The sequence below is a fragment of the Lynx canadensis genome, chromosome B3 (genome assembly GCF_007474595.2).
Source record: "Lynx canadensis isolate LIC74 chromosome B3, mLynCan4.pri.v2, whole genome shotgun sequence".
NCBI lineage: Eukaryota > Metazoa > Chordata > Mammalia > Carnivora > Felidae > Lynx > Lynx canadensis.
The window spans coordinates 134,564,820-134,592,393 of NC_044308.2; the positions used below are offsets into that span (position 1 = coordinate 134,564,820).

General features: G+C 42.9%; 3 protein-coding genes across 11 annotated transcripts in view; 1 reads left to right on the top strand and 2 right to left on the bottom strand.

Moving 5' to 3' along the window:
* The window catches only part of ATXN3 (ataxin 3), a 39,047-nt gene extending 28,065 nt beyond the window's left edge, over positions 1-10,982 (bottom strand). For 6 of the 7 annotated variants that reach the window (XR_003969668.1, XR_003969669.1, XM_030319813.1 and 3 more), the window contains exons 1-5: positions 10,913-10,982; positions 3,835-3,999; positions 3,561-3,605; positions 1,392-1,477; positions 852-918 (exon numbers count right to left, since the gene is read on the bottom strand). Coding sequence is in view for 5 of the 7 variants with exons in the window: in XM_030319813.1 (XP_030175673.1) it covers positions 852-918; positions 1,392-1,477; positions 3,561-3,605; positions 3,835-3,999; positions 10,913-10,936 (387 nt within the window). In the remaining 2 variants the exon portion in view is untranslated. Of the gene's footprint in view, positions 1-851; positions 919-1,391; positions 1,478-3,560; positions 3,606-3,834; positions 4,000-5,492; positions 6,350-10,912 lie in introns of those variants that run through there. The other variant, XM_030319815.1, reaches the window with a different exon arrangement.
* A 6,263-nt stretch (positions 10,983-17,245) lies between these two features.
* NDUFB1 (NADH:ubiquinone oxidoreductase subunit B1) lies at positions 17,246-23,873 on the bottom strand. Of its 2 annotated transcripts, none has more exons than XM_030319821.1 (3): positions 23,702-23,873; positions 18,533-18,677; positions 17,246-17,355 (listed from the first exon to the last, which is right to left on the bottom strand). In XM_030319821.1, the coding sequence occupies exons 1-3, from the start codon at positions 23,856-23,858 to the stop codon at positions 17,319-17,321; spliced, it is 339 nt and encodes a 112-aa protein (XP_030175681.1). In that variant the 5' UTR covers positions 23,859-23,873; the 3' UTR covers positions 17,246-17,318. The 2 variants fall into 2 exon arrangements, with proteins under 2 accessions (XP_030175681.1, XP_030175679.1); XM_030319819.1 differs by having other exon boundaries at positions 23,621-23,873.
* A 165-nt stretch (positions 23,874-24,038) lies between these two features.
* The window catches only part of CPSF2 (cleavage and polyadenylation specific factor 2), a 33,085-nt gene continuing 29,549 nt past the window's right edge, over positions 24,039-27,574 (top strand). For both annotated transcript variants that reach the window (XM_030319818.2, XM_030319817.2), the window contains exon 1: positions 24,039-24,189. The gene's annotated coding sequence lies outside the window, so the exon portion shown is untranslated. The remainder of the gene's footprint in view (positions 24,190-27,574) is intronic.

Genomic DNA, 27,574 nt, shown 5'->3' on the forward strand with positions numbered 1-27,574 from the left:
TGGAATGTGGATAATCTTGATATGCTAAAGCAAACATGACTGAAAACTTTTTATTCATGCTGGATGCTATTTCAGGCTTCATGACGCTACTGTGTGCCGAGAACACATCTATAAAGTCATAGTTAACTGGAAGAACATTTTTATCCCATAAAAACTCACTAAAAGTGACCCCTTCTGTACTGTATTAAATAGAAAGCTTTTCTTATGTAGTTAAATTGTACAGTTGACCCTTGAACAACGTGGGGGTTAAGGGTGCTGGCCCCTGGCACAGCTGAAAATCCACGTATAGCTTGACTCTTCAAAAAACTCAGTACTAATAGCCTACCGTTGACTGGAAGCTTTACTGCTAATGTAAACAGTTAACACACATTTCGCATATGTACTGTATACTTTTTTTTTTAAGTAGGCTCCATGCCCAACGTGGGGCTTGAACTCACAACCCTGAAATTAAGAGTTGCATGTTCCATCGACCAATCAGGCACCTATGATATACTTACTTTCACAATAAAGCTAGAGGAAAGAAAATGTTACTAAGAAAACCATAAAAATAAAAGGAAGATCAGAAGGAAAATACATTTATAGTACTGTACTGTAAAAAACAATCCACGGATAAGTGGACCCATGTAGTTCAAATCCATGTCGTTCAAGCATCAACTGTGCATGGTTGTTACAAATAAACCTATAAGGGAAACTGCTACTGTCTTTGAAAAGAGAAAATTTCCGTTAAGATTAAAACCGTACCATACACACACGTTACTGGTAAATTTCTTCATCCGGGAGGTATCGATCCTTTACATTTTAGTTGCAAATGGAGGGCAAAATGAGAAAAAAGACAAAAGGAGAAACATTACCTGTTTTCCTAATTTTCGAACTGTAAACCAGTGTTCTTTGTAATTGCATATGAATGATCTTTCATTTCTAGAAAAAGAAAAAAATGCATACACAATATTAAGTTGAAATAACAGAGTTCACATTCATTTAGTTTACCTACTAGCAAGTATTATACAAAACATGATAGTTTAGGATTGTGCTTACAGTGAAGCATCACAGATTTTGAGAAATTACAAAATAGCATTAAAAACAAAACCAAAACCAAAACCCAAACAGTAGAAATCTCTCTGCAGGTTAGTGATGCCACATGCAAGAATGATGGCACCACACACCCTTTAAGGATCAGTCCTGTGCTGCCTGACACCGAAGGGAGGAGGGGAGTTAATGGGCAGATGTGCACGGACATCCCCAAAAGGTGTCACAGCGAACTCTGAGGGAATGAAACAGGGAACATCAAGCAAGACAAAAGCATTCAAAATATGCTTTGCTTCTTTAAGAAATTATAACTTTAAAAATCAAGTTTAGAAAAAGCAATGTGGAAGAGCAAAATAAAATCTTACATGGGATCGATCCTGAGCCTCTGATACTCTGGACTGTTGAAGAGAATTAGTTCTAAACCCCAAACCTTCAAGGCATTGCTTATAACCTGTTTAAAAAAAAAAAAAAAAAAAAAAAAAAAAAAGAAATTTTTCATGAGCTAAACCATTCAATTCCAAATTAAGTAGCGCAGCCATGTTAGTTGCATAAACAACTGTACTTCATAATTTTCCCTAGAAGGCTATGCTTTTTAAAAAGTATGTGTATAGGGGCGCCTGGGTGGCGCAGTCGGTTAAGCGTCCGACTTCAGCCAGGCCACGATCTCGCGGTCCGTGAGTTCGAGCCCCGCGTCGGGCTCTGGGCTGATGGCTCAGAGCCTGGAGCCTGTTTCCGATTCTGTGTCTCCCTCTCTCTCTGCCCCTCCCCCGTTCATGCTCTGTCGCTCTCTGTCCCAAAAATAAATAAATGTTGAAAAAAAAATTAAAAAAAAAAATAAAAAAAAAATAAAAAGTATGTGTATAAATACATCACTGAATCCATAAAAGAAAAAAAGTACCTATAAAAGAGTCCTTTTTACACTAGGTTTCTGGAACATTCCAGAGAACCACATAATTCCAAGATAAAACTGTCTCAAAAATCCAGATGTATATTCTACTCAGTATTCTTCTTTTTTTTTTTTCAATGTTTATTTATTTTTGACCGAGAGAGAGAGACAAAGCATGAGCAGGGGAGGAGCAGAGAGAGAGAGGGAGACACAGAATCCGAAGCAGGCTCCAGGCTCTGAGTCCACTATATACACACAATAATCTGGCTGCTCCAGGTCCTGCTTTAGAAAAGTTATATTCAGGGGCGCCTGGGTGGCGCAGTCGGTTAAGCGTCCGACTTCAGCCAGGTCACGATCTCGCGGTCCGTGAGTTCGAGCCCCGCCTCGGGCTCTGGGCTGATGGCTCGGAGCCTGGAGCCTGTTTCCGATTCTGTGTCTCCCTCTCTCTCTGCCCCTCCCCCGTTCATGCTCTGTCTCTCTCTGTCCCAAAAATAAATAAACGTTGAAAAAAAAAATTTAAAAAAAAAAAAAAAAAGAAAAGTTATATTCAACCTCACTACCTGGTATGTCAGTAGTGATGAAAATTTTGTCTATGAAAAATGGATTCTTCCTGGGAATTTAAACTGAAGCTTTCAGACTTTGAACTACCATCATGGGTTTGTAATTCGTAGGAAAAAATAAATAAATAAGCCTGATTACTTCCAACTGTCTGGGGGAGAAAAAAGGACATTTCTGAAAATTCACTCTCCGCCCTCCGAGGCAGCCAACAGAGCAGCAAGTGAACCAGGTGCCAGCTAGCACAGATAAACAGCGAACACAACGCAGGGGGCAGACGTGAACAGGCACCAAGACCAGCGTCCCAGTGTCGCACAAACAGGCAACAGCAAGCGCAGGGCCCGCTCGAGCCTCCTCTAGCGCTGCGGCAGCTCTCACCGGGTACCGCCCATGTGGAGCAGTGCCGGACGGAGAGGCTACTGAATGAGGGGTCCAGGAGGACAATACAGGGGGACGGAACAGGCTCCTCGAGAGAGCTTCTGGAAGAACTCTGGATATACCTCCCGGCTGTTAGAATGAAAGACCCATGGATAAGGCAAAAGAATCTCACAAGTACATACACATTCACCCACAGAATTCAAGGGGAGCCGAAAGTTTAAAAAAAGAAAGAAAGCAAAAGCCACAGACCGTAATAAAGGAATCCAGTCCTGGTACGCGGATTTAAATGGAAGGTAGTGAGGTGCTGCATTTTCTCAAATTTATCCAAGATGTAGCAAGTCTGAAATACTCTTATTGGAACTACGGTTAACAGCATCCAAATGTAAATTACATAGTCTTCTTTCAAAACGCCCTACTCTAAAATGAAGTTTCTACAATCTTAATTTTCATGTTTATCTCTATAAAAATCTAGTGCTCTAGAGTATGATCTTACACTTTTTTCCCCCAGTTTTTTCCTTGTGTTCTATGGCTTTATTTTTATTTTTTAATAATCTTACACTCTTAGACACAATCTACTAGAAGGACCGCTGAAGGTCACATCATTACAGTGACCGTGAAAAGAGATGCTGCGAGAAGAGATGCGTATTGACCACATCCTCAGCGCGATCAGTGCCCGGACATCAAGAGCCCTTAGTACATGCTTCTAACCACTTACTTGAATAGAGAAAAAACCACTGTCGTCCATATTTCCCGAGGGCTGCTGTTTATTTCGGATGGGTCGTTGAGGCGGGGGTGGAGGGTGGGGAGAGAAGGATAGAAACCGTCATTGGTGTGCATATTTAAAATAACATCTTGCGCGGTCCCGTTTATGAAGTCAAGAGCATAGTTATAACCGACAAGTCAGATCCCCATAGGAAGAATGCTTCATCCTTTTCTAAAGGGTACCCACATTTTTTCAGAACCTGATTCGGTGAGTTGACAGTCAGTACCTGTAAGAAAGTGCGATAGTCTTCACTGGTGACTCCTCCTTCTGCCATTCTCATTCTTTCCTCTTCGTCCAGCTGATGGGCAATGGAAGACAGCTCCACAGGGCTAAAATATTCTCCTTGCAATAGGTTATTCAAGCAATGTTGAGCACAAAGTGAGCCTTCTTGCTAATATTTTCAAAAGAAAAAATTCAAATGTGATTTGCTGAACAGACTCGTACGGTATCTTCCTCTCAAGAGGAATTTAATCACTAACGCAGCCAAACCGAGCCTTTTTGGCTTTCAACAGCAATGATTTACGGAAGTACCTGAATTTTCATTTAACACTTGTTTTATAATTTTACCATTAAGGAAACTACAATTATTTAGCTCTATGATCAAAAACTTGAGAATGACTTATATAAACAAACAGCATTCTCTACAAATATGCCAAATTTCACATTTCACTAGAAACTACTCTATAAAAACATTAGCACCTCTCATTTTCAGTACCTAAAATATATCTCTTTGGAGGTTCCATGGAAAATTACTAACACTGTAAGCGAAATTTTAATCCCTAGAACATGTGTGTTCTTTTAACAAGATAATCTACTCGATCAAGAGGCCTGAGTGGCTCAGTCGATTAAGCCTCTGACGTCGGCTCAGGTCACGATCTCACGGCTTGAGTCCGAGCCCCATGTCAGGCTCTGCGCTGACAGCTCAGGGCCTGGAGCCTGCTTCGGATTCTATGTCTCCCTGTCTCTCTGCTGGTGCCCCGCTCACGCTCTGTCTCTCTCTCCTTCAAAAATAAATAAACATTAAAAAAAATTTTTTTTGAAGATAATCTATCGATCTAAATGCTTATTCAAGGAGTTTCAAATCAATGAACAAAAGTATCTCAAGAATTGATACAGGTAGGAAAGATCCCGCTCGACGTTAATGAAGACCTGTAGCCAACCGAACCAAGGTTCTCTTCGGGGAGCTCTGCACAAAATGTCTATGCAGTATGTACAACAAGCAAAACTTCCCCAAACCACACCTGGAGCTCGTTTCTGAACAAGCCGGCAAGGAGGGCTGCATCCAAGGAGGCATCACTGGCTTCGTATCGTTGGGGGGGTGGAGGGAGTACAACTTCCCATGGGCCCCAGGGTCTTCAGCTGCTGGGCAGCTGGCCCTCACACAGTTGGCACCCCAAATGTAAATCCGAGCTGCCTCGGGCGCCTGGGGGGCTCAGTCGGTTAAGCGTCCGACTTTGGCTCAGGTCATGATCTCACAGTTGGTGAGTTCGAGCCCCGCGTCGGGCTCTGTGCGGACAGCTCAGCACCTGGAGCCTGCTTTGGATTCCGTGTCTCCCTCTGTCTCTGCCCCTCTCCGCTTGTGCTCTGTCTCTCTGTCTCTCAATAATAAATAAACATTAAAAAAAATTTAAAAAAACAAATAAATCCCGGCTGCCTGGCCCTGAACAGTCTGCTTATCACCCTGCTCCCCACAACAATGTCACTTTCCCATGCTTGCCCTGGAAGAAGGGAAACTCACTGGTGAAGGAGATCCCTTCCTGTGAACACAGACCCCTCTGTGGAATGATGGCAGAAAATGAGAATACTTTCTTCTCCCACTAACCCTGGCCCTCTAAGTTCTCCTTTCCTCCACTAAAGTCTATGCCTTAACCCAGCCTGTCTTACCTTGTACGATTTGCTCTGTCACTCAAGAGTGACACAGAACTCTTTGGTGACTCCAAAGAGCAACACCTGGTGAGACACATATTTCTCCTGGTTCTAGGAACAAAATTCAGCTTCAGAAAATGATACAGGGTATATGTATGCAATGGAATAGGAAGGCAGCATTGAGAGAGTCTGAGCGCAAGATAGGGAGGGGGCCAAGATAAGCTTATCTTCATATTTTGGTATAGAAGTATCTTGAAGCTGAAGACAGTATCCCTGAAGTCACAGCCACATAGTGCAAGAGAAAGTGTCTCCACCTCTTTTTCCTTCTACTGTATTCCTACCTCTAGAAAGAAACTTCCTCTGAACAATACAACGTGAACTGAAGGAATACACAGCCATCCTGCTTATATTCTACTGAAAAACGGGCAAGACAAACAAGTCTTCACAAACAGACAAAAAGATGCTCAACGTCATCAACCATCAGGGAACGATATATTAAAACTGCAGTATGTTACTACTATACGCTCTCCAAAATGGCTAAAATGTTGGAGATTAGAGACATCAAAATACCACTTGTGGACATGCAAATTAGTACAACCCCTCTGGAAAACTATTTGGAGTATCTACTAAAGCTTAACATATACGAACCCTGTGGTCTAGCAATTCCACTCTTAGGTACATAATGCCAACAACAGAAATGTAAACGTACATTCATCAAAACACATATAAAAATGTTCCTAGCACTACTACTGGTAATGCCCCACCCTGAAGCATCCAGATGCCCATCACAGAATGGGTAAACTGTGCTCTTTTCACAAGGGAAAACTATATGACGATGAGAATGAATTCACTACAACGACCTGCAACAACACAGACGAATCAACGTTAAAGAAGATAGATTCAAAGAGCAGCCACTGTATGATGCCATTTATAAAAGCTCAAAAACAGGCCAAACTCATCCATGACGTTAGAATTCAGGACAGTGATCACCCTCACAAGGGTAAAGGTGGGGTGAAGGGACAGTATCTGGAGGAAGGCCTAAGCGGAGCAAATAAATATTCTGTTACCTGATCTAAGAATTATTTACACATGTGTTCACTTTGTGAGACCTCACTGAGCTGTACTCTTATGGTGTGTGTACCCTTAACGTGTGTTTGTTACAGCTAAAAAAGTTCAAATAACCACAACAACTCTGCTAAGATACAGGTATTTCACATATCAAGAGCTTCCTTTTTTTACGTTTATTTATGTACTTAACTTTTTAAAAGTTTATTTATTTTGAGAGAGAGAGAGAGAAAGAAAGGCCACACACGCATGAGTCGGGGAGGGGCAGAGAGAGAGAGACAGAGAGAGAGAAAGAGAGAGAGAGAGAATGAATCCCAAGTAGGCTCTGCACTGTCAGTACAGAGCCTGATGTGGGGCTCAAACTCACGAACTGTGAGATCATGACCTGAGCTGAAACTAAGAGTTGGTCCCTTAAATGACTGAGCCACCCGAGCACCCCATGTTTATTTATTTTTGAGAGAGAGAGAGAGAGCTCATGCAAGCAGGAGAGGGGCAGAGAGAAGGAGACAGAGGTTCCAAAGGGGGCTCCATGCTACCAGCACAGAGAGAGTCTGATGTGGGGCTAGAACTTACCAACTGTCAGATCATGACCTGAGCTAAAGTCAGACGCTTAACCGACTGAGCCACCCAGGAGCCCCAAGAACTTCCTACTATGGTCACCAGACACCGGATTTTCTGGGAACAGTCCTAATGCAAATTTTCTGTCTGGCTGTCAGGTTACATGCCTCAGTTTGGTGCTCTCAAACTATGGCCGTCACATTTAAGACATATATTGAAATAGTGAAGCCAACTATTTAATAAAAAATTCTCTCTCTAAAAAACTCGCTTTGGGGTGCCTGGGTAGCTCAGTCACTTGGGCAGCTGACTCTTGGTTTTGGCTTGGGTTGTGGGATTGAGTCCCACGCTTGGAAAACCCTCTCTCCCTCTGCCTTGATTCTCTGCTCGATCTCTGTAAAATAATTTAAAAACCTAGCTTTGAAGTACAAAAAAATAAGCACTTGATATCAAACTTTGTCTAAGTAAACTGTCACAGGAAATGGCAAGTTCTGTACTTCTAATATGATTTAATAGAAGAAAAGAACAAATTGTTCAGTCCAAATTTAAAATCACTTTTTAAACAAGGTGAATCAAATTCTACATGAACCAAAAAAAAAAATTGTACAAGTGCCCCACCTAATATTATCCATTCCCAGCCCACCAATTTATCCCCACCCACCTCTTCCTCGTGGAGCTTTAAACCAAAGTTGGATAGAAGTTTATATGTGCTATGGTCAAAGTTCAGTAGCATTGAAATGCCATGATTTTAGGCCCAGACTTCTTGTATTGGGATCAGAGGATGAACAATCTGTATGTTCAGCTTTACCGAGGTATTTTACAAAACCACAGAGGGTTTTATAAAATACACTTACACAGAGGGTAAGTGTAACCAAATCATTCTCTCACCGTCCTTAAAGTCTTCAGGACCAACCTGCAACGAGTTCAAATTCCCACAGACACTACTGATTACAACGGAAACCAGGCATAAACCTTCAGGTGCACTCAGGATCGGCCTAAAGTGCCCACACAATCAACCTATGACTACTTCTTCATCTCATCTCAGTGACGCTAAGCTCTCACCCCCTATGGCGAGGTCCAGCAAACACAAGTATCTGAGTAACAACAATGGCCGGCACTTCCCTAGTACATGTGCCAGGAAGCATTCCAAGTGTTTATAACTGAGGTAGACACTTCATTATCCTCACACCACAGAGGAGGAAACTGGAGCACAGAGAGATAATGAGTAACTTGCTCAGGATCGTATGGATTGTAAATAGCAGAGCCGGGATTCAAACTCAGGCAGAAGTGAAGTCTGTGCTATTATTACTTCCTCGAGCCACTCATTTGGGATTGGGTTGTCCCTAGACCTCCAATATCCTCAAGACAGCTAGAAACCAACAATCACAAAAAGGCCAAATGAAAAGCATCAAGTCAAAGCTCAGCATCTTCTGGCATTTTCATTAATTTTAAACACAATCCCAACAAGTGTGGCTACACTCTCAATTTACATTAAAAGTACCAATTTGGATGGCACTGTGCCCACACCAAGAGCAGTTAGCAATAGAAATGGTAACAGAAATGACAGAAAGCAGACATCAGAACTAAAACAAACACCAAAACACCGGGCAGTTAGTGGCCATTTAGTATGAGGGTTTGTTAGGGCTTGGCAAACTCTAGCCAATAGGCCAAATACAACCTGCTCCGGTGGCTAAGAGTGGTTTTTATGATTTGAGATGGTTGGGTAACACACCCACACACAAACAAGAACATATGAGAGGCAGTATGTGACCTGCAAAGCCTAAAATACTTACAGAAAAATGGTTTCTTTTAGATAACTACCACCATACACATCTTAGAAGCTCAAGAAACTCTCTTAATTCACTTAAATATTTATTGAGCAACTATGTGCTAGGCACCATCTGAGGCACTGGGGATATACCACAGAACAACTGTTAAGTTTACATCCTAACTTAACAAAGGGCACTCAAGGTGGCGCCACTGTGAAAATGGGGAAACCAACATTCCCAGAGGAAGTAGTTGCAAGGCAGGCATCTCTATATATACAGCTTCCTTACCGCCAACGCTGGTGCTCTGACAAAGGTCATATGTATGCGGCAGACGGGGAAAGGAGGGTGCTGAAAAACGGCATATTAAGCTCAAACATTCCCAGAATAGACTGTGTATGAGATTCACGACGGGCCCTGTGGTTATAGGTATTTTCCATACTCTTGAAATATGCCTAAAAAACTTCAAAAGCCCTCATCTGTGAAGTACATATAAGTTGATAAGGATAAATGTATTTTGTAAGTACCTTTAAGCCTACACAGATGTTGATAATCGAGAGTGACTTCTTTCAGGAAAAGTAGACCTTTATGAGGCTAGCACCCAGCTACTAAACCACCCAGGTTTAGTAGTTACCTTCACTGAAATCTATCCCAACAGTGCCAATGGCTGTCAATCAATATCTGTAAAAATATGTAACTCTCAAGAGGTGGTGTGGAAAAAGTTTAAAGTCTTCCATTTGAAACATCTGGTCCTATACCAAAGCTTTTGAAAATTAGGAATAAAAATATGTATATGGAGGGTTCTCTTCATTCAATCTCCTTAGCCAGGCAACTAACTTTCTCTTGTCCAAGATTCATCAATCACGTCAATCAAGTCAAAAGATTAGTGGTAACTATAGGAGTCCTTCCTCCCCCCCCCCCCCCAACATAAAAACTGGTCTACTCCAGTGCCAAAACGTTCTAAAATGTTTTCTATAAAGAAAAGCATTCCATTGAACAACTTGTTTAGATCCATCCTGTGTCTCTTTTGTCTTTGGTGGCTTTGTGTGAATGGATAAATGATCGTTTACAAGTATTTAACAAAACCAAACCCTGCTGCTCCTACTAAACAAAAGCCTCCCCGACAATCCTTTCCAAACACGAAACTATTATGAAACAATGTATCTATCATGTGCCAAAGTTGTCCTGAGGAAGGTTTCACTCACACCCAAATAGCTTGTTTCTCCACATGCCACCAATGTATCTTCAAGTGCATGGTCGTAAAGAATAAAAGCAAAACAGGCTAGGTGAACAACAACAAAATTATTCCAGTCTAGTCCTGATAACTAATAAGGAAGCTGGCCTCCTGATCCGGAAAGATGCAACTACCAAAAGAAACGAAACCTAGACATCCCCGTAACAAAAACTCCTGTGACGACTTCCCTGTTCAGGGGCGCTCAGGATTTCCTACCTCACTTCCCCAAGTGTCAGGCCCTACGTGGGACGAGCCAAGGTCCCCGCCCTAGGGAGGCTCAGGGACCCGGTGCAGGAGGACAAGAACACAACCCCGGAGATCTAAGTGTATGGGAGGTTCCAATATAGAACAGAGTTGCCCAGAGGAGGAAAAGTTAATTCTGCCAGAAGTGGGACTGAGGGAGTGGGGCGGAGTTGGGGAGGGTCGAGGGAAGGGTTCAAGAGGTGACTAACTAGAACCTAGAGAGACTGGGGGAGAAGGGAATGGAGAGTGAAGCCCACGGAAAGTGGAAGGGAAGCGCGGAAGCTAACCCATTCGGTGCCACCACACTCCCGTGCCCCCATGGTGTCCCCGGCCCTGCCCTCACTCCCTCCCAGCTGCCCGGGCGTCCCGAGCCCCGGACACCTCGGGCACCGGCCTCTTTGGCAGAGGGTGCGGTGGGGGCGTCGGTGAAGCTGCCCTCCCTACGAAGTTCCCCCGCCCGGCGAGGCTGGGATGGGGGCGATCGGGCCCCCGCCAGCTCTGCGGGAAGAGGCTGTACCGCGCCCTACCGCAGCCACGGCACAACAGACAGCTCCCCACCGAACGCGGACACTCACTTTCTCGTGGAAGATGGACTCCATGTTTATTTGTCTGGAGCCAACGGCCCCCGCGCCGAACCACCCCCCTCCAGCCCCGCCCCTCGGCCCCACCCCTCCGCCCACCCTGCCCCGCCCCGCCTCGAGCCGCCCCTGCCCACGTGCCTCGCACAGACCAATCATCTCCGAGGAAGTGAGTCACGTGGAGCGAAGAGCTAGTGAACGCCGGGGCGGTAAATGCGAGGGCACGTGACCTGTGTAGCGCGTCCTGCGATCTCCCTTTATCTAGCCAGCTTGGGGGGGAGTGGGGGTGTTGCAGCGCCACCTAGGGTCTGGAGGATCTCCGCTTCCCACCCATTGCTATGGATTTTTAGGCTATTAGGGGTCTGGACAAGGAACACCTGGGTTCTATGTTCTTTTATGTTTTCCACTTTGTATTTTATGCTTATCATATTTGCATTTAATTATTTAATATCTTTCTCGTCCTCCCCCACTGAAAGCCGGAGTAAGAAAAAGACATCATTGCATCCCCCAACACCTAGCACTTGTGTAAAAATGTAGTTAATACTTATACAGAGCTTACTGTAGGGTAGGCATTATTCTCCTTAAACTACTTTTGCATATATTAACGAATTTAATACAACCTTTGATGTAGGTGTTGTTATGATCCCTATTTTACCTATGAGGACACTGATGCACAGGGAGATTAAGAAAAGAAGGGTGAACAAAGTCAACTGGTAAGTTGCTGCGCTGGGGTCCAAATCCATACACCTTGTTATTAGTGTCTGTGTTCTGGCCCTGAAGAGGAAGCATGAGTTGGAGGAACTGAAAAATCCAGTAAAATGGGGGGAAGGTATTTGAGGAAACTGAAGGAGTAGGGAAGAAGCAGATTTTGCACCTTGAAATTAAGAAAGGTATGCTTTTAAAAAAATTTTTTAACGTTTATTTATTTTTGAGAGAGTGAGTGGGCGAGGGGCAGAGAGAGGGGGACAGAGGATCTGAAGCCGACTCCATACTGACAACAGAGAACCCAATGTGGGCCACCCAGGTGCTCCCAGGAAGGTATGCCTTTTAAAGGCAGTTAGGGAATTAAATACAGTTTTTAAAGGAGAAGAGACATGCTCAGATTTGCATTTTATAAAGATCACTAGCTACAGAAAAGAGCTGACGCTGTCGAGGGAGTCTTAGGAGAGCTGATGGTGTTTGGACTAGAGTATTGACCTGCAGTCGAGAGGAGACTGTTTTGAGAGATAATGAGGAATCGTGGAGACTCAACAGAACTTGGTGACCGTGGGAAGTGAGGGACATAGAAACATTAGGGATGATGTCTGGGTTTCTGCCCTAGGCAGCCACTGTGGCAGGAGCAGGAGGAAGGGCAAGGTTTGGGAAAGAGAAGATAGAGGTTACCTCTTAGAGATGTTGAATTTGACAAACCTATGATCCATGAGAAAAGTAATGGGTGGGCACATAGATAGATGATAGATAGATAGATAGATAGATAGATAGACAGACAGATAGATAGAGGCACCTGGGTGGCTCCGTTGGTTGAGCTCAGGTCATGATCTTGTTGGAGCCCCACTTTGGGCTTGCTGATGTCAGCCTGTAAGTGCAGAACCTGCTTTGGATCCTCTGTCCCCTCTCTCTGCTCCTCCCCCGCTTGCACTCTTCCAATAAATAAGTATTTTTTAAAAGATAGATAGTCTGGAGTTCAGGGTTTTGGTTTTGCTATAGAGCAGGGAGTTATTCACAGGAGTGAATAAAATCATCTAGGAGAAAAGGAAGAGCTTGAGAAGAGGATCTAAAGCAGAATCTTGAGGGTAGAGAAGGAGTAGTGGAAGAGAAGGGAGGAAAAAGCAGGGGAGTGTAAAGTTATCAAAGCCCTGAGAAGGGAACGTTTCAAGGAGCAGTAAGTATCAGTTGCTGCCAAGAGGTCCAGCAACATCAGGACTTAGCAAGATTCCACTAAACTGTGTTGCTATGGAGACTATTGTTGACTTTGGTGAGTGCAGGTTCAGAGGAACACAAGGGGCAGCAGGAGGTAAGGAAATGGAGAGTCCAGTGAGGACCGGGTGCTCTGGGATAGGATTTAGTTATCATTTATCAGATGATGCTGTGTGCACAGTCCACAATCCCATATTGGGGAAACAGTCCATGCATGTTCTTAAGGAACTGTGGACTGACTGGGGAAACAAATCATGATCTCACGAAGCGAAAAAATATGCAAACCACTTTTTTTCCTGATTTTTTTAAAAGAAAGTTTGTGTCTATGTACAGAAACATGTGTTTACTTTTTTGCTTATATACATTACAAATCTCTGGAAGACTATATAGGAGACACAGAGGTTACCTACATGTTTGAGATGGGAAGGGAACCAGGCAAATAGGCAGGGGTGGGAGGGAGACTTTTCACAGTATACAATTTTATTCTTGATTTTTGAACTATATTGTATTACTTATTCAGAAAAAAATGTGATTATATTCATTTTATATGGCTACCGCAGCAAATCATCACAAACTTGGTGGCTAAAAACAGAAATGTATTCTCTCGTTGTTCTTGAGGCCAGATGTCTGAAACAAAGGTGTCAGCAGGCCCATGCTCCAAAGCCACAGGGAGAAATCCTTCCTTCTTCCAGCTTCTAAAGGCTCCTAGCATTATTAATTAGTTGGCTTGCGGTTGCAGAATTCCAACCTTGGCTTTGGTCTTTACGTGGCCATCTTCCTTCTGTGTGTCTCTGTCCTCTCATAAGATACCAATGATTGGATTTAGGTCTTACCTTAATTCACGCTGCAATCTTTAACTAATTTCATTGGCAAAGAACCTACTTCCAAACAAGGTCTTTGGTTCTGGGTGGACTTGAGTTTTGGAAGGACATGCTTTAACTCTCTCTAGTGAGTAACTGCTTACTAGGATGAACAATATGCTGAAGGACTCATTGTTTCGTTCCTTCTTAAATCCTCCCGGCAATATTCAGTGATGTTGAATTAATACTAATCATTTCATTAGGGCTTCCCCACCTGTTGAGCATGTGATTAATAGGGAACATTGTAAAGTGAAAAGACTGATGCCTGGGAGTCAGAATGAACGTTCTGGTTTTGGCTTTGCCATTGAAACACTGTATGATCTGCATATTAAATGTGTTGCATTTCCTATTCTTATAATTCCACTTGTTATTCAGCACATCCTAAACTTTTAACTTTGTAAGATAACTCATATCATCCTTCAAAACTCAATGACTATACCCTATAGAAAATGTTCCCTGCTTTCCACTGAATTTAGAAGTCCCTCTCCCCCTTCTGAGCTCCTGTATGTGCCTCTATCATAGCACATAGTCACTTTTACACAGTATCATAATAGTTGGTTTAACCATACATCTTCCCCAACATCCTATAAATGTCATGATGGCAGGGCCCATGTCTTATGACCATTTGGTAGTTGATGTCTTTCAAATGAATTAATGAAGCCAAGTGTCTGGGAATGATTCGTGATTCCCTAACTCTTCCCCCTCACTCCTTGCTTTGGTCAGTCCTCAAATGTTGTGTATTCACCGTCTCCCCTCTTTCTTCATTGCTCCTGGTAGTTCAAGCCCTCTTGGTCTGTTGTGTAGCCAGCCTGGTTTGAGGATTTCTGAATTGGTCTTCTAGTTCCAGTCTCAATATGTAAGATTCATAGTACTGTCAATGATCTCTCAAACATGCAAATCTCATCAGTTTTTCTTCCTTTTAACAAATGGAATACTACTATGTGTCAGGCACTAGGACCGTAACCATGAAACAAACAGTCCCATCTTCATGGAGCTTATATTGGGAGGGATCTTTAAATACTAATTACACAAATCTTACTCTAAAATCCTTCAGTGGCTTCCCATTGCTGGCTTAAAAAGCACTTAGTGACCTGGACCAACTACCTGTCCAGCTGTATCTCCCAGAATTCCCCATGCTCATCACACTAGCTGCTTCCCTTGATTTCAAGAGTCTTCTAACGAAGTCCTTTGTGCCACTATACCTTGCACATGCCTATAGGAATGCACTCATTATGCCATACTGGACCTATTACTTTATATGCTACTGAACTATTAGCTTTTGAGGGGCAGAGGAGTCTTAGTCTTTGTATCAAGGGTTGGTACAGAGCAGTGAATAAATGCATGAATTCTTTTTGACTGATTGGCACAGGAAAGTATTACGATAATTCAGTGGGAGAGAGAAGTTACTGAGCTAATCAGGAGGGTTGCTGGTGTGACAGCAGACCAGACTCACTACTAGTAGACTTCTTATGACACCTTGGGCCACTCAGATTTTCTCTAATCTACTTCATTGGAGTTTTATGTCAACAAGTGAGATTGCACAGATATTTCTATCTTCTTGAACACCGTATATTCTAAATTTAATCTGGTGTTCATTTTGTTGTTACTGAAGACCAAATAGCTTAACGGAATTTTAACCATTTCACATTTTAAAATTGAAGGTGTGTCAGATTCACTGTCCAGAGTCCTGACAAGAATCATTGATAATTAGGGAGTATCATTTCATTGTAATATTACTTCTCCTAAGTCCAGTATTATCTAAAACAAAATGTTTTCTGAGAAGAGGTAGTTGAATACAACAGATGACATGTATACATCCATGGAACCATCCGAAGCAAAGTTTCCTCAAAGTTTCCTTGTGCCCCCTTGTAATTCATATTATTATTTTTTAATGTTTATTTTTTGAGAGAGATGGAGAGAGCAGGGCAAGGGCAGAGAGAGAGGAGACAGAGAATCCCAAGCAGGCTTCATATAATCAGCACAGGGCCCGACACACAGGGCTTGAACTCACGAATTGTGAGATCATGACCTGAGCCAAAACCAAGAGTCAGACACTCAATGGACCAAGCCACTCAGGTGCTGCCCCTCCCTGGTCATTCTTACCTCTAACCCTTTTCTGGACTTTGTGCCTCCAGGCAATCAGTGATCTGCTTTGTTACTATAGTTTACAGTTTCTAACATTTCATACAAGTGGAACCGTAAAGCGTATGCTTTTTGTCTGGCTTCTTTCATCCTGGATAATTAATTTGAAATTCATTAATGTTGAAGCATTAGATCATTCCTTTTTAAAAATTATTTATTTATTAATGTTTATTTACCTTAGAGCATGAGTGAGGGAGGGTGGGGGGGGAGGGAGTGGGGCAGAGGCAGAGAGGGAGACACAGAATCCGAGGCAGGCTCCAGGGTCTGAGCTGTCAGTACAGAGCCCAACACGGGGCTTGAACTCATGAGCCGTGAGTTCAGGACCTGAGCCGCAGTGGCCCAACCAACTTAAGCCACCCAGGCACTCTAGATCATTCCTTTTTTTAATGCCAAGTAGTATTCTATTGTATGGGTTTAACACAGCGTATTGACTTGACATTTGGGTTATCTTTAATGGTGGACTATGCATATTCATGGAAGTCTTTGTGTGAAAGTAGGCTCTCCTTTATGGAGGAGTATCTCAGAGCAGAATGGCTGGGGCATATGGTAGGTGTTTTTCTCATTTGAAACCACACAACTGGATTTCCAAAGTGCTATAACTGGCAACTCCAGGTTACGCTCCTGCCAGCAGTGTGTGAGGTCCAGTTCCTTGCCAACACTGGTAAATACATCAATCTTTTAACTTGAACCATTCAAATAGGTGTGTCACGGTACCATTGTGGCTTAAATTTGCATTTCCCTAATGACTGCTGATGTTGGGAGTCTTTTCATGTACTTTATTTGCCATCCTCTTATCTTTTTTGGTAAAGTGTCTATTAAAATCTTTTGCTCATTTAAAAAAATTGGGCTGGGAGTGTCTGGCTGGCTCAGTTAGTGGGGCGTGCAACTCTTGATCTGGGGGTCATTGAGTTTGAGCTTCACACTGGGTGTAGAGATTACTTAAAAAAAAATAAGTGAATTGTTTTAAAAAACTGGGTTGTCTTATTAAGGTAGAAGGGTTCTTTACATATTCTAGATAATAAGTTGTTGTACATTACGTTTCTCCCAATTTATGGCTGCATTTTCATTTTTGGAACAGTATTTTTTGAAGAGCAAAAGTTTTTAAAACTAGTTCATGCTTTATGTGTTGTATTTAAGAAGTCTTTGCCAAACTCAAGGTCACCAAAATTTTCAGCTAGTGTCATCCTTCTAAAGCACATAATTTGAAAACATTTTTCTGAAAAATACCTGAGGAAAAAATTGCTATGCGTTTTAATAGTGCTATGGTCTAAAATGGGGAAAAGAAAATGAAATGCTGACTGTAAATTTAACATCAATGTGCATAATCAAGCGCTCAATAATTATTTTTAAGCTATGTGTGCCTATTGAAATGTGGAAGATTACTCCAACATAAAAAGAATCACACTTTAAATTAAATAATGAATGTGTTTTTATTTCTCTCCCAATTTTTAAAATGTGAACATTCTGTATTTCAGTCACAGCCTTTACTTCCAGGTGACTTCTTCATTGGGTCTCAATTCCCTGTGTGGAAATTAGAAAGGAAGGAAAGGAAAAGGTATAAATTAAACTTTCATGGGGGAGAAAAAGAAGAGTATGAGTTCAATATTTTATATTCTATTAAATTGACCCATTAAAGTTTTTATGTAGACTCAACAGAGCCATTCTGTTCTCTCATGATTTTAAACTTTTACCAGCCCTTCATTTTTCTAGATTTAGGAACCATGATTTCTTAGTCTGTATGAAAGCTTTTATCCTCTGTTCACTTGAGGTTTTCTAAACCCTTTCTAATTCATGTATGTGATCGTTCTTGAAATCCCTAACCATAGACCCCCTCTACATAGGGACTGTGAATGCTGCTCAAGCCTCTGGTCCCCGGAGCTTCTTCCCACCTAGGTGACACCCAGTGGCAGGCACCCTGCCTTGCTAACTACCTCTCTGCTGCCAAAAAAGCCATCTCCAGAGACACAACGGGACCAGGCAGCAGTCAGCTGCCTTCTGATCACTTGGCCACCATGTCTAGAGCTCTCCAGCAGTGTTGCTGCAAACACAGCACTGAGCCACTATTGGTATCCTATATTTCAGCTACATTCTGGTTTATGTAAAATGCTGTCTGATAATGTATGTGAAAGCCACATTAAAGTAGGCTTTGGTGAGCTAGTTTAAAACTTCGTTTCTAGGGCGCCTGGGTGGCGCAGTCGGTTAAGCGTCCGACTTCAGCCAGGTCACGATCTCGCGGTCCGTGAGTTCGAGCCCCGCGTCAGGCTCTGGGCTGATGGCTCGGAGCCTGGAGCCTGTTTCCGATTCTGTGTCTCCCTCTCTCTCTGCCCCTCCCCCATTCATGCTCTGTCTCTCTCTGTCCCAAAAATAAAATAAACGTTAAAAAAAAAAAATTAAAAAAAAAAAAAACTTCGTTTCTATATTACAAATGTACCCTGAATGCCAAAAAAAAAAAAAAAAAAAAAAAAAATCAAACATCGGAAATACCCTGTTCATAAACTGAAGATCTGTTATTCGAAAGGTAATCACTCAGTTTTATCCAAAGATTAAGCGACAAATAATACTACAAAATGATAGCATTTGAATATAAGTTCTTGAGGGAAAATTTACCCTTTCTGCTTATTTTTGGCACACATGGTATTAAAAAGAGTATTACCAAAAGCTGGCCAATTGTTGGTTTAAAACAAACGTACAAACTAACCTTTTAAACAACAAACTCTTGTTCCGGAAGGCAGTTAGCTTTTCATCGTTCTTTTTGTCTAGATAACATCCAAGGACAAATCCCACAGGCACAAGTATATGTACCCAGTGGTCACGAACAATCTGAATTACGTTCATCATGAATGCTAAAAAAACCCAAACAACAACAAAAAAGAAGAATGAGCAGAAATATAACTGCCTTTGAAATATCTTGAAAAATTGCATTTTGGGGCACATGGGTGGCTCAGCCGGTTAAGCTTCTGACTCCATTTCAGCTCAGGTCATGATCTCACTGTTGGTGTGGTCGAGCCCCACTTTGGGCTCTGTGCGGACACCTCAGGGCCTGCTTGCATCCTCTCTCTCCCTCTCTCTCTGCCCCTCTCCCACTCGTGCACACACCCTCTGTCTCTCTCCCAAAGTAAATACATTAAAAAAATTTTTTTTAATTGCATCTGAAACAGAGAGCTAATCCTGAATTTAGTAAATGTTAAAAGCATAATAAGCCTCTTCAAATTTGCTCAGCATCAGAATGCATTATACAACTTAAAATCTACTCGGTGATTATATAGGTGACAATGGTTAATACAAAAATTGCATCGCACTATGCGGTGCCTGGGTGGTTCAGTCGGTTAAAGGTCTGACTTCGGCTCAGGTCATAATCTCACAGTTCATGAATTCAAGTCCTGAGTCGGGGTCTGTGGGGACAGCTCAGAGCCTGGAACCTGCTTCGGATTCTCTGTCTCCCTCTCTCTTTCTACCCCTTGCCCGCTCACACTCTGTCTCTCTCTCAAAAATAAATAAACTAAAAAAAAAAAAAAAAAGTTTAAAAATTGCATTGCACTAAAATCAACTTATTAACTTTTTTTCTAGTTCCACTAGTGATCTGATATGGTACAGTGCAGAGAAATGGAGAGTATAAAAAATTCCACCTGTAAAAGCTGAGTATTTGGATCCTCCTACTGTTAACTTAAAACTTTTACACGTGTAAAATCTTTTTAAGACCAAAAAAAATCTTTTAGGACCTCTTACAATACTCAAATATAATTATACTATTATGCCAAAAACCAAGTTCTTTAGATAAAGCTATAAATATTGAAGACTAATTTTTGACTTAGCAGTAATTGTGACTCGGATAAACCCCATTAGCTGCGATACTGCTACAGCACAAAGCTGAAACTAATTTTTGAAAGTAAATGAAGATATGAGAGAAATTTAAAAAAATAACCACATTCAACAATGTCATGCTAGGGGCGCCTGGGTGGCTCAGCTGGTTGTGTGTCCAACTGCGGCTTGGATCATGATCTTGCCGTTCCTAAATTTGAGCCCTGCATCGGGCTCTATGCTGACAGCTCAGAGCCTGGAGCCTGCTTTGGATTCTGTCTCCCTCTGTCTCTGCCGCTCCCCCACTCTCTCTAAAATGAATAAACATTAAAATGTCATGGTAGATTTCAATATCAATCAGTGATCTTATAAAAGATATGGGCAGGAGGGAATTTACTTTCAGAGAACGACTACTAGGTACCGGAGCCATCATATAGTCTTATATGTAACATGAAATAACTATTATTATCCTAGTTTTACAGATTAGAAAACACCTTAACCTAAAATTGAGTACAGAGCTGGAATTCAAACTCAGGTTTGCTCCAAAGCTCTGTATTCTATTAGATCACAATGCCTCTCTTCCTGAATTGATATTCCTGATCTCTTCCTGAACTGACATTCATGGCACTTAAGGAATTTTAAGTTCTAAGAGTTCCTAAAAGGTAGAAGAGGAAGAATAGAACTAGAAGCTACGAAATGGAAAATAAATTTGCATTAATTCCATAAAAACATAGTTGCATTGTCAGTTTTCTGTAAAAATGTGTACCTAAAGATGAACTCAAAATACATCTGCCTATATATGAATCTAAAATGAATAAATAATATACAACGGCTGAGAAGGCATAGGACAATACCCTAGTAAGAGAACACGTTACTGCCAACAAAAGTGCTTAGCACGAAACTGCTAGGATTAGGTAGACTGGATCCTGCCTCTCCTCCTAGGACACCGTTTCTCATACTTACACATTCTATTATTATATTTCTCAAACTTAATCACTATCTAAAGGCACTGGGCTAGAAAATGGCCATGAAGTAAAAAGCTGCACAATTACTATATACTCTATTTAATAAGGTGTAATATTACATATAGCAGGTTCCAGTCTGAATATCACCAATCTGGAAAATTATGTAAAGTAAATGAGGTATTTAAAATATATATAGTTTAGGCATTAAAGTTTTAGTCTATTGTCTACAGCTGTTATTCTCAAACTTGCCTGCACATCAAAAGCACCTGGGGAGCCCTGGGACTCCTGGGTGGTTCAGTCGGTTAAGTGTCCGACTTTGGTTCCAATCATGATCTCATGGTTTTTGGGTTCGAGCCCTACATCGGGGTCTGTGCTGACAGCTCGGAGCCTGGAGCCTGCTTCGGATTCTGTGTCTCCCTCTCTCTCTCTCTGCCTCTCCCCAGCTCATGCTCTCTCAAAAATAAACAAATATTAAAAAAAAAAAATTAAAAAGCACCTGGGAGTCTTTATCAAAAATAGAGACTCCTTGGTCCTCCTTCTGGGTGGGGTTGGAAAAACCTGTAACTCAAAGAATTGATTTAGTTAGCTAATTTGACGCAAATAGTTCTTGGGTAACCTCATCTTATTTTCTAGAAGATGGTGGCTCTCTTAGCATTGTGCCTTAAGTAACATTATTTGCATTTAGATACAAAGCACTTTTTGTGAATCTGACCAAGTGCCCACCAAATTATAGCACCTTGTTTTATAAACTTGAGCCAATCAAATATGGGAATAATACATGCCTTAATCAAACAATGTAACTTTGAAAGCAGGAAAATGCAGAATACTAGACAAGATAGGCCTCTGTAGAAATCAAGCTCTCATGTATTGTCACCTGTTGCTACAGATTCCTCAAATTTCTTAATAGGGGTCAAGCCTAACAGCACAGCAGAGTCAGATAGTGTTTGCATTTAATTTTTTTTTTTAATGTTTATTTTATTTTTGAGACAGAGAGAGACAGAGCATGAGTGGGCGAGGGGCATAGAGAGGGAGACACAGCATCTGAAGCAGGCTCCAGGCTCTGAGCTGTCAGCACAGAGCCCAACTGGGGCTCAAACTCGTCAACCGCGAGATCATGACCTGCGTTGAAGTCAGACACTCAACCCACTGAGCCACCCAGGCACCCCGAGATAGTGTTTGCATTTTAAAAAATGCCTGATGACTCAGTCCGAGACTGTTTTAAATAAGCCCATGGCCACCCGTGGGCTATAAGCCATTATTGTTGGCATTCTTCCAACAGGGCAAGTAGGTATTTTGTCTGGCTCTACTCTGAGAATCTGAGAAGATTCTGAGACAGGCCTCTGAGGCTCTGGCTCCATATAGGCTCTCACATATATTCCACAGGTGAAGACTGGTCGATGGAAGGATTCTGTATGTTCAAAATACAGAACTGGGTCCAGCCACCATGATTCTATTGCTAGGAGGTAAATGACAAATCTTAGTCCCACAAGCATTTCATATTACACTTGTATCATCTATCTAATGGATTTTGGGAGTAGTGGCACTGAACATAATTTGTCCTCTGTATTTCACTGTGAGTGGATGACCAGGGAGGACAAAGATTTATGGACCTAAGAGTGAGCTAGAATGATTCCCGGAAGAATGGCTAGAAGGTGGAGTACAGACAGGCTCTGGTCATGGGCCCAAGACCACAGAGGGCTTTCAGTGGTGGACAAACAGCAGTGAGGTCCTGGGACAGACTCCAATGAAATAAGCCTAGGTTTGGATGAAGAGTGACATCCACATGGGTGACCAAGAGAACACTGCACTTAGTACTGTCTTCTTTCCATGGAAGACTCATGAAAAATTCTGGTTTTACTTTAGAACTGGGACTTGCTATGGTATTCCTAAGAAAAACGAATTGTTTTTTCTCTTACAGACTCAAGGAATCATTAACTTATCACCTGTCCTCTGTTACCAATGTTCCAAATTTTTTGCCCTACCTCTAGAAAGAGCAGACTCATATAGCACTATCAGGTACGGTTCTTACTGCTTTTCACCATCACTAACCTCATGTAATCTTCACAACACTATGCGTGTCTGCACTAATGTCCCTGATGTAGGAGGCACATTTTTTTCATGAGGAAATCCAGGGACAATCAACTTGCATAATGTGACAAATGCAGTTAAGTGGTAGAGCTGGGATTAATACTCAGGCAGGGTGGCTCCTTGGTTCAAGCTACTTGTGCTTTATTGTCCGTTAAGGTAACTCTAGAGGTAAACATTTAGACCGACCTCACTCAGGATTATCTTATTTTTCTCAACATTACTTTTTCTTCAACCCAATTTTTCTCGCGTAACTTCTAAAAAGAAAACTGAATCTGGTATGCATTTTTGCAAGCCAATTTACGTTGTAAAAACATAAATGAATAGATATTTCAAAAATGAAATCCTAATCTCTAATAGGTCCCCACAGCACTTTAGATCGACATTTTTTTGAACCATATATATGATCGATGAAAAGCTGTGCGGGATGCGTGGAGAAACTGAACTGCTTGAGATCTGGAAATGTCTTAATGACATACCCACCCTGGAAACCAAGCACAAATGCAGTATTACATTCTTTAAGTGATATGTGTATGTGTGTATGTGTGTGTGTGTGTGTGTGTGTACGCGCGCGCAATGGCCGGCTCAAGAAGGTTTGCGATTTGGAAGAGAACGAGGTTTCCAATCTAGAGCAACGAGGAGACAGAACGCTGAAACCTGGACGAATATGTGATGCTGGCAGAGAAGCAGCGGCTTCCCTCCTTGAGCCTGGAGTGCGACCCCGGCCTGTAACCTCTGCGGCCCGGCCAAGGGCGGTCACCGGGTTATCCCTTAAAGACATTTTCCAATAATGACAGCCTCCCACTACCCTTTCCAAAAGCCGCCAGGCGCAAAACGGGAGCCCAGCCGCCCCCGGGAAGAAACCCCCATTTCCCTTCCCCGTCTCCACCGCTCGCAAGCCCCGGGCCACCCCCCCCCTCCCCCCCGCCTACACGTACCGCCGCCGAGGGCTTTCCTAGAGGTGGACCTTCCCTGCCTACACAACGGGGCGCCTCGGCGCTCCTGGACCCGGGACCCACCTGCGGCCTTGGTGCCAAAAAAGACCCCACGACCCAGGGCAGAAGCGAGCCCAGCCACCGGCGCCGGCGGAAGCTGCGGCCTTGGGACCTGCCATTCGCCACGCCCGCTCGAAGAGAGGGGTGGCGGTGGGAAACCAAACCGCTTCTTCCTTTTCATGTTTGACTCTTCTTGTATTTATTTTAGCTTTTCACACATTATAAATTTTCTAAAACTACAACTTCGGTGCAAGATGACGGGACTTGTTGGGGTAAAGCGCCATCTCCTTCCCACAGCTTCGTCTCTACCCCTCGAAGATGGTATCGCCTTGGGCCTTCCCCGCCTCAGCGGCTCGCCTCCAGTTTCAAAATGGCGGCCGCCATCGGGGGGCCTTCTGCTGGCTGATCGTCACGGGTGCTGCTGAGCGAGCATCAGCTTTTCTCGCTCTTGAACCTGGATTCGACTAGGGGTTGGGAAGGGCAGTGGACGGCGTTGGGGGAGGACTGACGAGGCAAGTGAGGGCGGAGGAAAGGAGTGAGCCCTTTGGTGGGGGAGGGGGCGCCCTCGGCCCTCAGGGGAGACCCTGGCTCCAACTCCGGCCGGGTGTCTGCTGGGGACGTGCTCCTGGGGTTTCGGTTGCGACTGTCCTGGCCGGACCTGGCAGAAGTGCTCAGCGAGGGAAAGAGAAGTGATTTCTCCGGGGGTCCAGAGCTCCCGGTCTTTGTGGCAGTCCGTACGATTCACTCCTATTGTCCCCCCCCCCCCCTTTTTTTTTTTTGCTGTTTTCCTCTGCCCTGTTTCTCGGCGTTGGAGGAGTTAATCTGACGCCAGCTTTGGCCTCGTGGTTACCGTGTTCTTGGACTCCTCGCTGGGGGTCTTCCCGTGGCCTCGGGTTCAAAGGCCACGAGACTGCTAAGCACTGGGCACGAAGTAGGCGTCCTTTTTAGTTAATCGACTCCGGGGACCTTTTAAGATGTTAACCAAGCTTTATTAAAATTGTCTTGGCCTTCCGCGCCTCGCGCCCCCCAGCCTCCCCACCCTCCCAGCCCTCGCTTTGCCCTCGAGCGCTTCCACCGTCACTGTTTTACTAGCTCTTAAGTAAACTGGAGGTCACACCGGCCTTAACACTGGCAAGTGTGGCCTCCTGCCACCTGCCGAACCTGAGTTATCAATTACTCATCCCCAATTTTTTTATTTTGCAACCCTTGTGATTTTTTTTTTTTTTTTTTTTTAAGAAGCCGCTTCTCTTTCTGAACTAACCAGGAAGAGGCTTTTTTGTACCACGTGAGTTCAAAGGCCAACCCAGATTCCTTCGTTTTCCCTTGGATTTTGTGTAGTTCCTTTTGGTTGTCATCAACATGCAAGGTCGTTATTGAGAGAGCAAGTAACTGTAATTGGTAATTGGGATGAATGAGTCCGTCAGACTCAAGGAAGCAATTTATGACCTGGTTAGGGTACTGTGGTTAGGTTAGGATTTGAGTGCTGTGCTTGATACTGGCGATACAAAGATGATCAGTTTTGCTCTTCGCCTATACATTCAACGTCCATTCAACAAACATTCTTAGTGCTGTTTGTGCTAAATGAAAATAAACCGCCCGAGGCCACCAAAAAGGCTTCACAAAGGATTAGCTATTTGAGCTGGGTCATGAAGGGTCACAAGGAATTTACTAGGCCCAGGAGGAGATCATTCCTGGATGCAGAGATTTGAGAAGTTTTGGCGCGCTGAGGGAGAGTGGGAAGATAAATGTGCCGGAACATGCAGTGCAAGGGTGGTTGGCGAAGGAAGAGCGAGATTGAGAGCCACTTGTGAAGGACCTTGATTTCCAGCTAAGGAGTTCAGGCTTTATCCAGTAGTTAGAGGGGAGCCAGTGCACATACTTTGCGCAAGGAAAGGGCGTGAGTATGTGTGTGTGTGTATACACACACACACACACAGGGTGGTCTCTGACAGCTGTATAGAGAATCAACTTGGAATAGGAAAACTAGATAAGAGGAAATTGCAGTCATTCAGGTAAGGTAATGTGTGCCTCAATTGAAGTAGGATAGTAATGCGTGTGAAAGAAACAATTTTTTTTAAAGTTTATTTATTTTGAGAGAGGGAGAGCTCGTGGGGGGCGGGGGCAGAGGGAGATAGAATCCCAAGTAGGCTCCATGCTATTTACTCAGAGCCCAATATGGGGCTTGATCTCACGAATTGTGAGATGGTGACCTGAGCCGAAATCAAGAGTTGGATGCTTCACCGACTGAGCCACCTAGGTGCCTGGAGAGACCTTTCTGAATAGGATTCAACTGGTGGCAGCAATTTGGTGGAGGGAGGGTGACTCCAGAGGTTTTGGGCCAAGGGACTAAATGGTTGGTGATACCATTAAAGTAAAGCCTAAGATGGGGCGCCTGGGTGGCTAGGTCGGTTAAGCCTCCAACTTCAGCTTAGGTTATGATCTCGCAGTTGGTGAGTTTCAGTCCTGCATCAGGCTCTGTGCTGACGGCTCAGAGCCTGGAGTCTGCTTCAGATTCTGTCTCCCTCTTTCTGCCCTTCTCCTGCTTGTGTGCTTTCTGTCTCTCTCTCAAAGATAAATAAACATTTAAAAAAAAAAAAAAACAAGCCTAAGACATGTACATCAGAATAGAATGGTGCCAGCCTGCACCTTAAGGAGTGGCAGAGCACAGTGCTCTACAGACGAAAGCATGGGTTTTAGAGTCTAGACCTAGTGCTGTTACTGCAGCCGCGAGCTACATGTGGCTGTTGAGCACTTGAAATTGTGGTTAGATTGATTTGAAATATGCTGTAAATATAAAATACTGGATTTCAAAGACTTGGTAAGAAAAACAATGTAGAATATCTCAATAATTTATTAATAATGATTACCTGCTGAAATGATAATATTTTGAATATATTGGGTTAAATAAAATACATTAAAAGTAATTTCACCCAAAAACTTTTCAACGTGGCTGGGAATAAAATTTTTAATTACATTTATGGCTTGCATGATATTTTTGTTGGGCAGAGCCGATGTAGTCTGGACTAATGATAGAGGAATTTGTAAGGAGGTGGGATTTGAACTGGGTCTTGACACGGTGGTGAGCTGGCGCCCTCCACTGCCGGTTAAGGCATTCAGGTTTTTGTTTTTTCAAGCAGTAAGAAACCTTCCAAGATTTCTGAGCAAAGGATAATTAACCTGGCAGTAATGTTTAGGTTGAGATGAAAGGGAGGAAAGGTTGGAGGCAGAGAAACAGAGAAACCCAAATGTAAGGTAATGAGGCCCTGCTTTAAGGTACTGGTGGTAGGGATGGAAAGGGATTTGAAATACATTTGAAAGCATTTTGAGGCTAAGAAAAATAATCAGGAGTTGGTAACAGACTGTTCAAAAAAAGTAAAGGAAGGAATCAAACATGTAGAATTTCAAGCCTTGGTTACTTAGATAAGAACTAATGAATTCATGTCATATAGTCACAAAGTGCATTTGAGACCAAAGGCATTTAGTCTCAAAATAGAACCAGCAAAGTCGAAAGGAGGAAGTAGTTTGCTAAATACTCTTCCTTTTCCTCTCCTTGCTCTCTGTATCTTACCTAATCAATCATCCATACCCACTGATTTTCCTGAAATACAGAATTTCCTGTATTATGTCCTCTTACTTGATAATGGGTCTTAAAATGTTTCTCTGTTGCCTGAAGAGCTAGATCCAGAGTCCAAGGCCTTTATCTGGCCCTTTTCTGTTCATTAGAATTTTTCTTTCATTTTTTTGCTTATATGAAAGTGTGCCCAGCTGCTTTTTCCACTAACACTCTGTACATTTTTTGTGCCTTTGGTCATGTTATTCCCCTGTTTGAAATACCTTTTCTTTTTGTCTCTCGGGGCCTGCCCATCCTTAACGAGGAATTTAAGATCTCACCTCTTT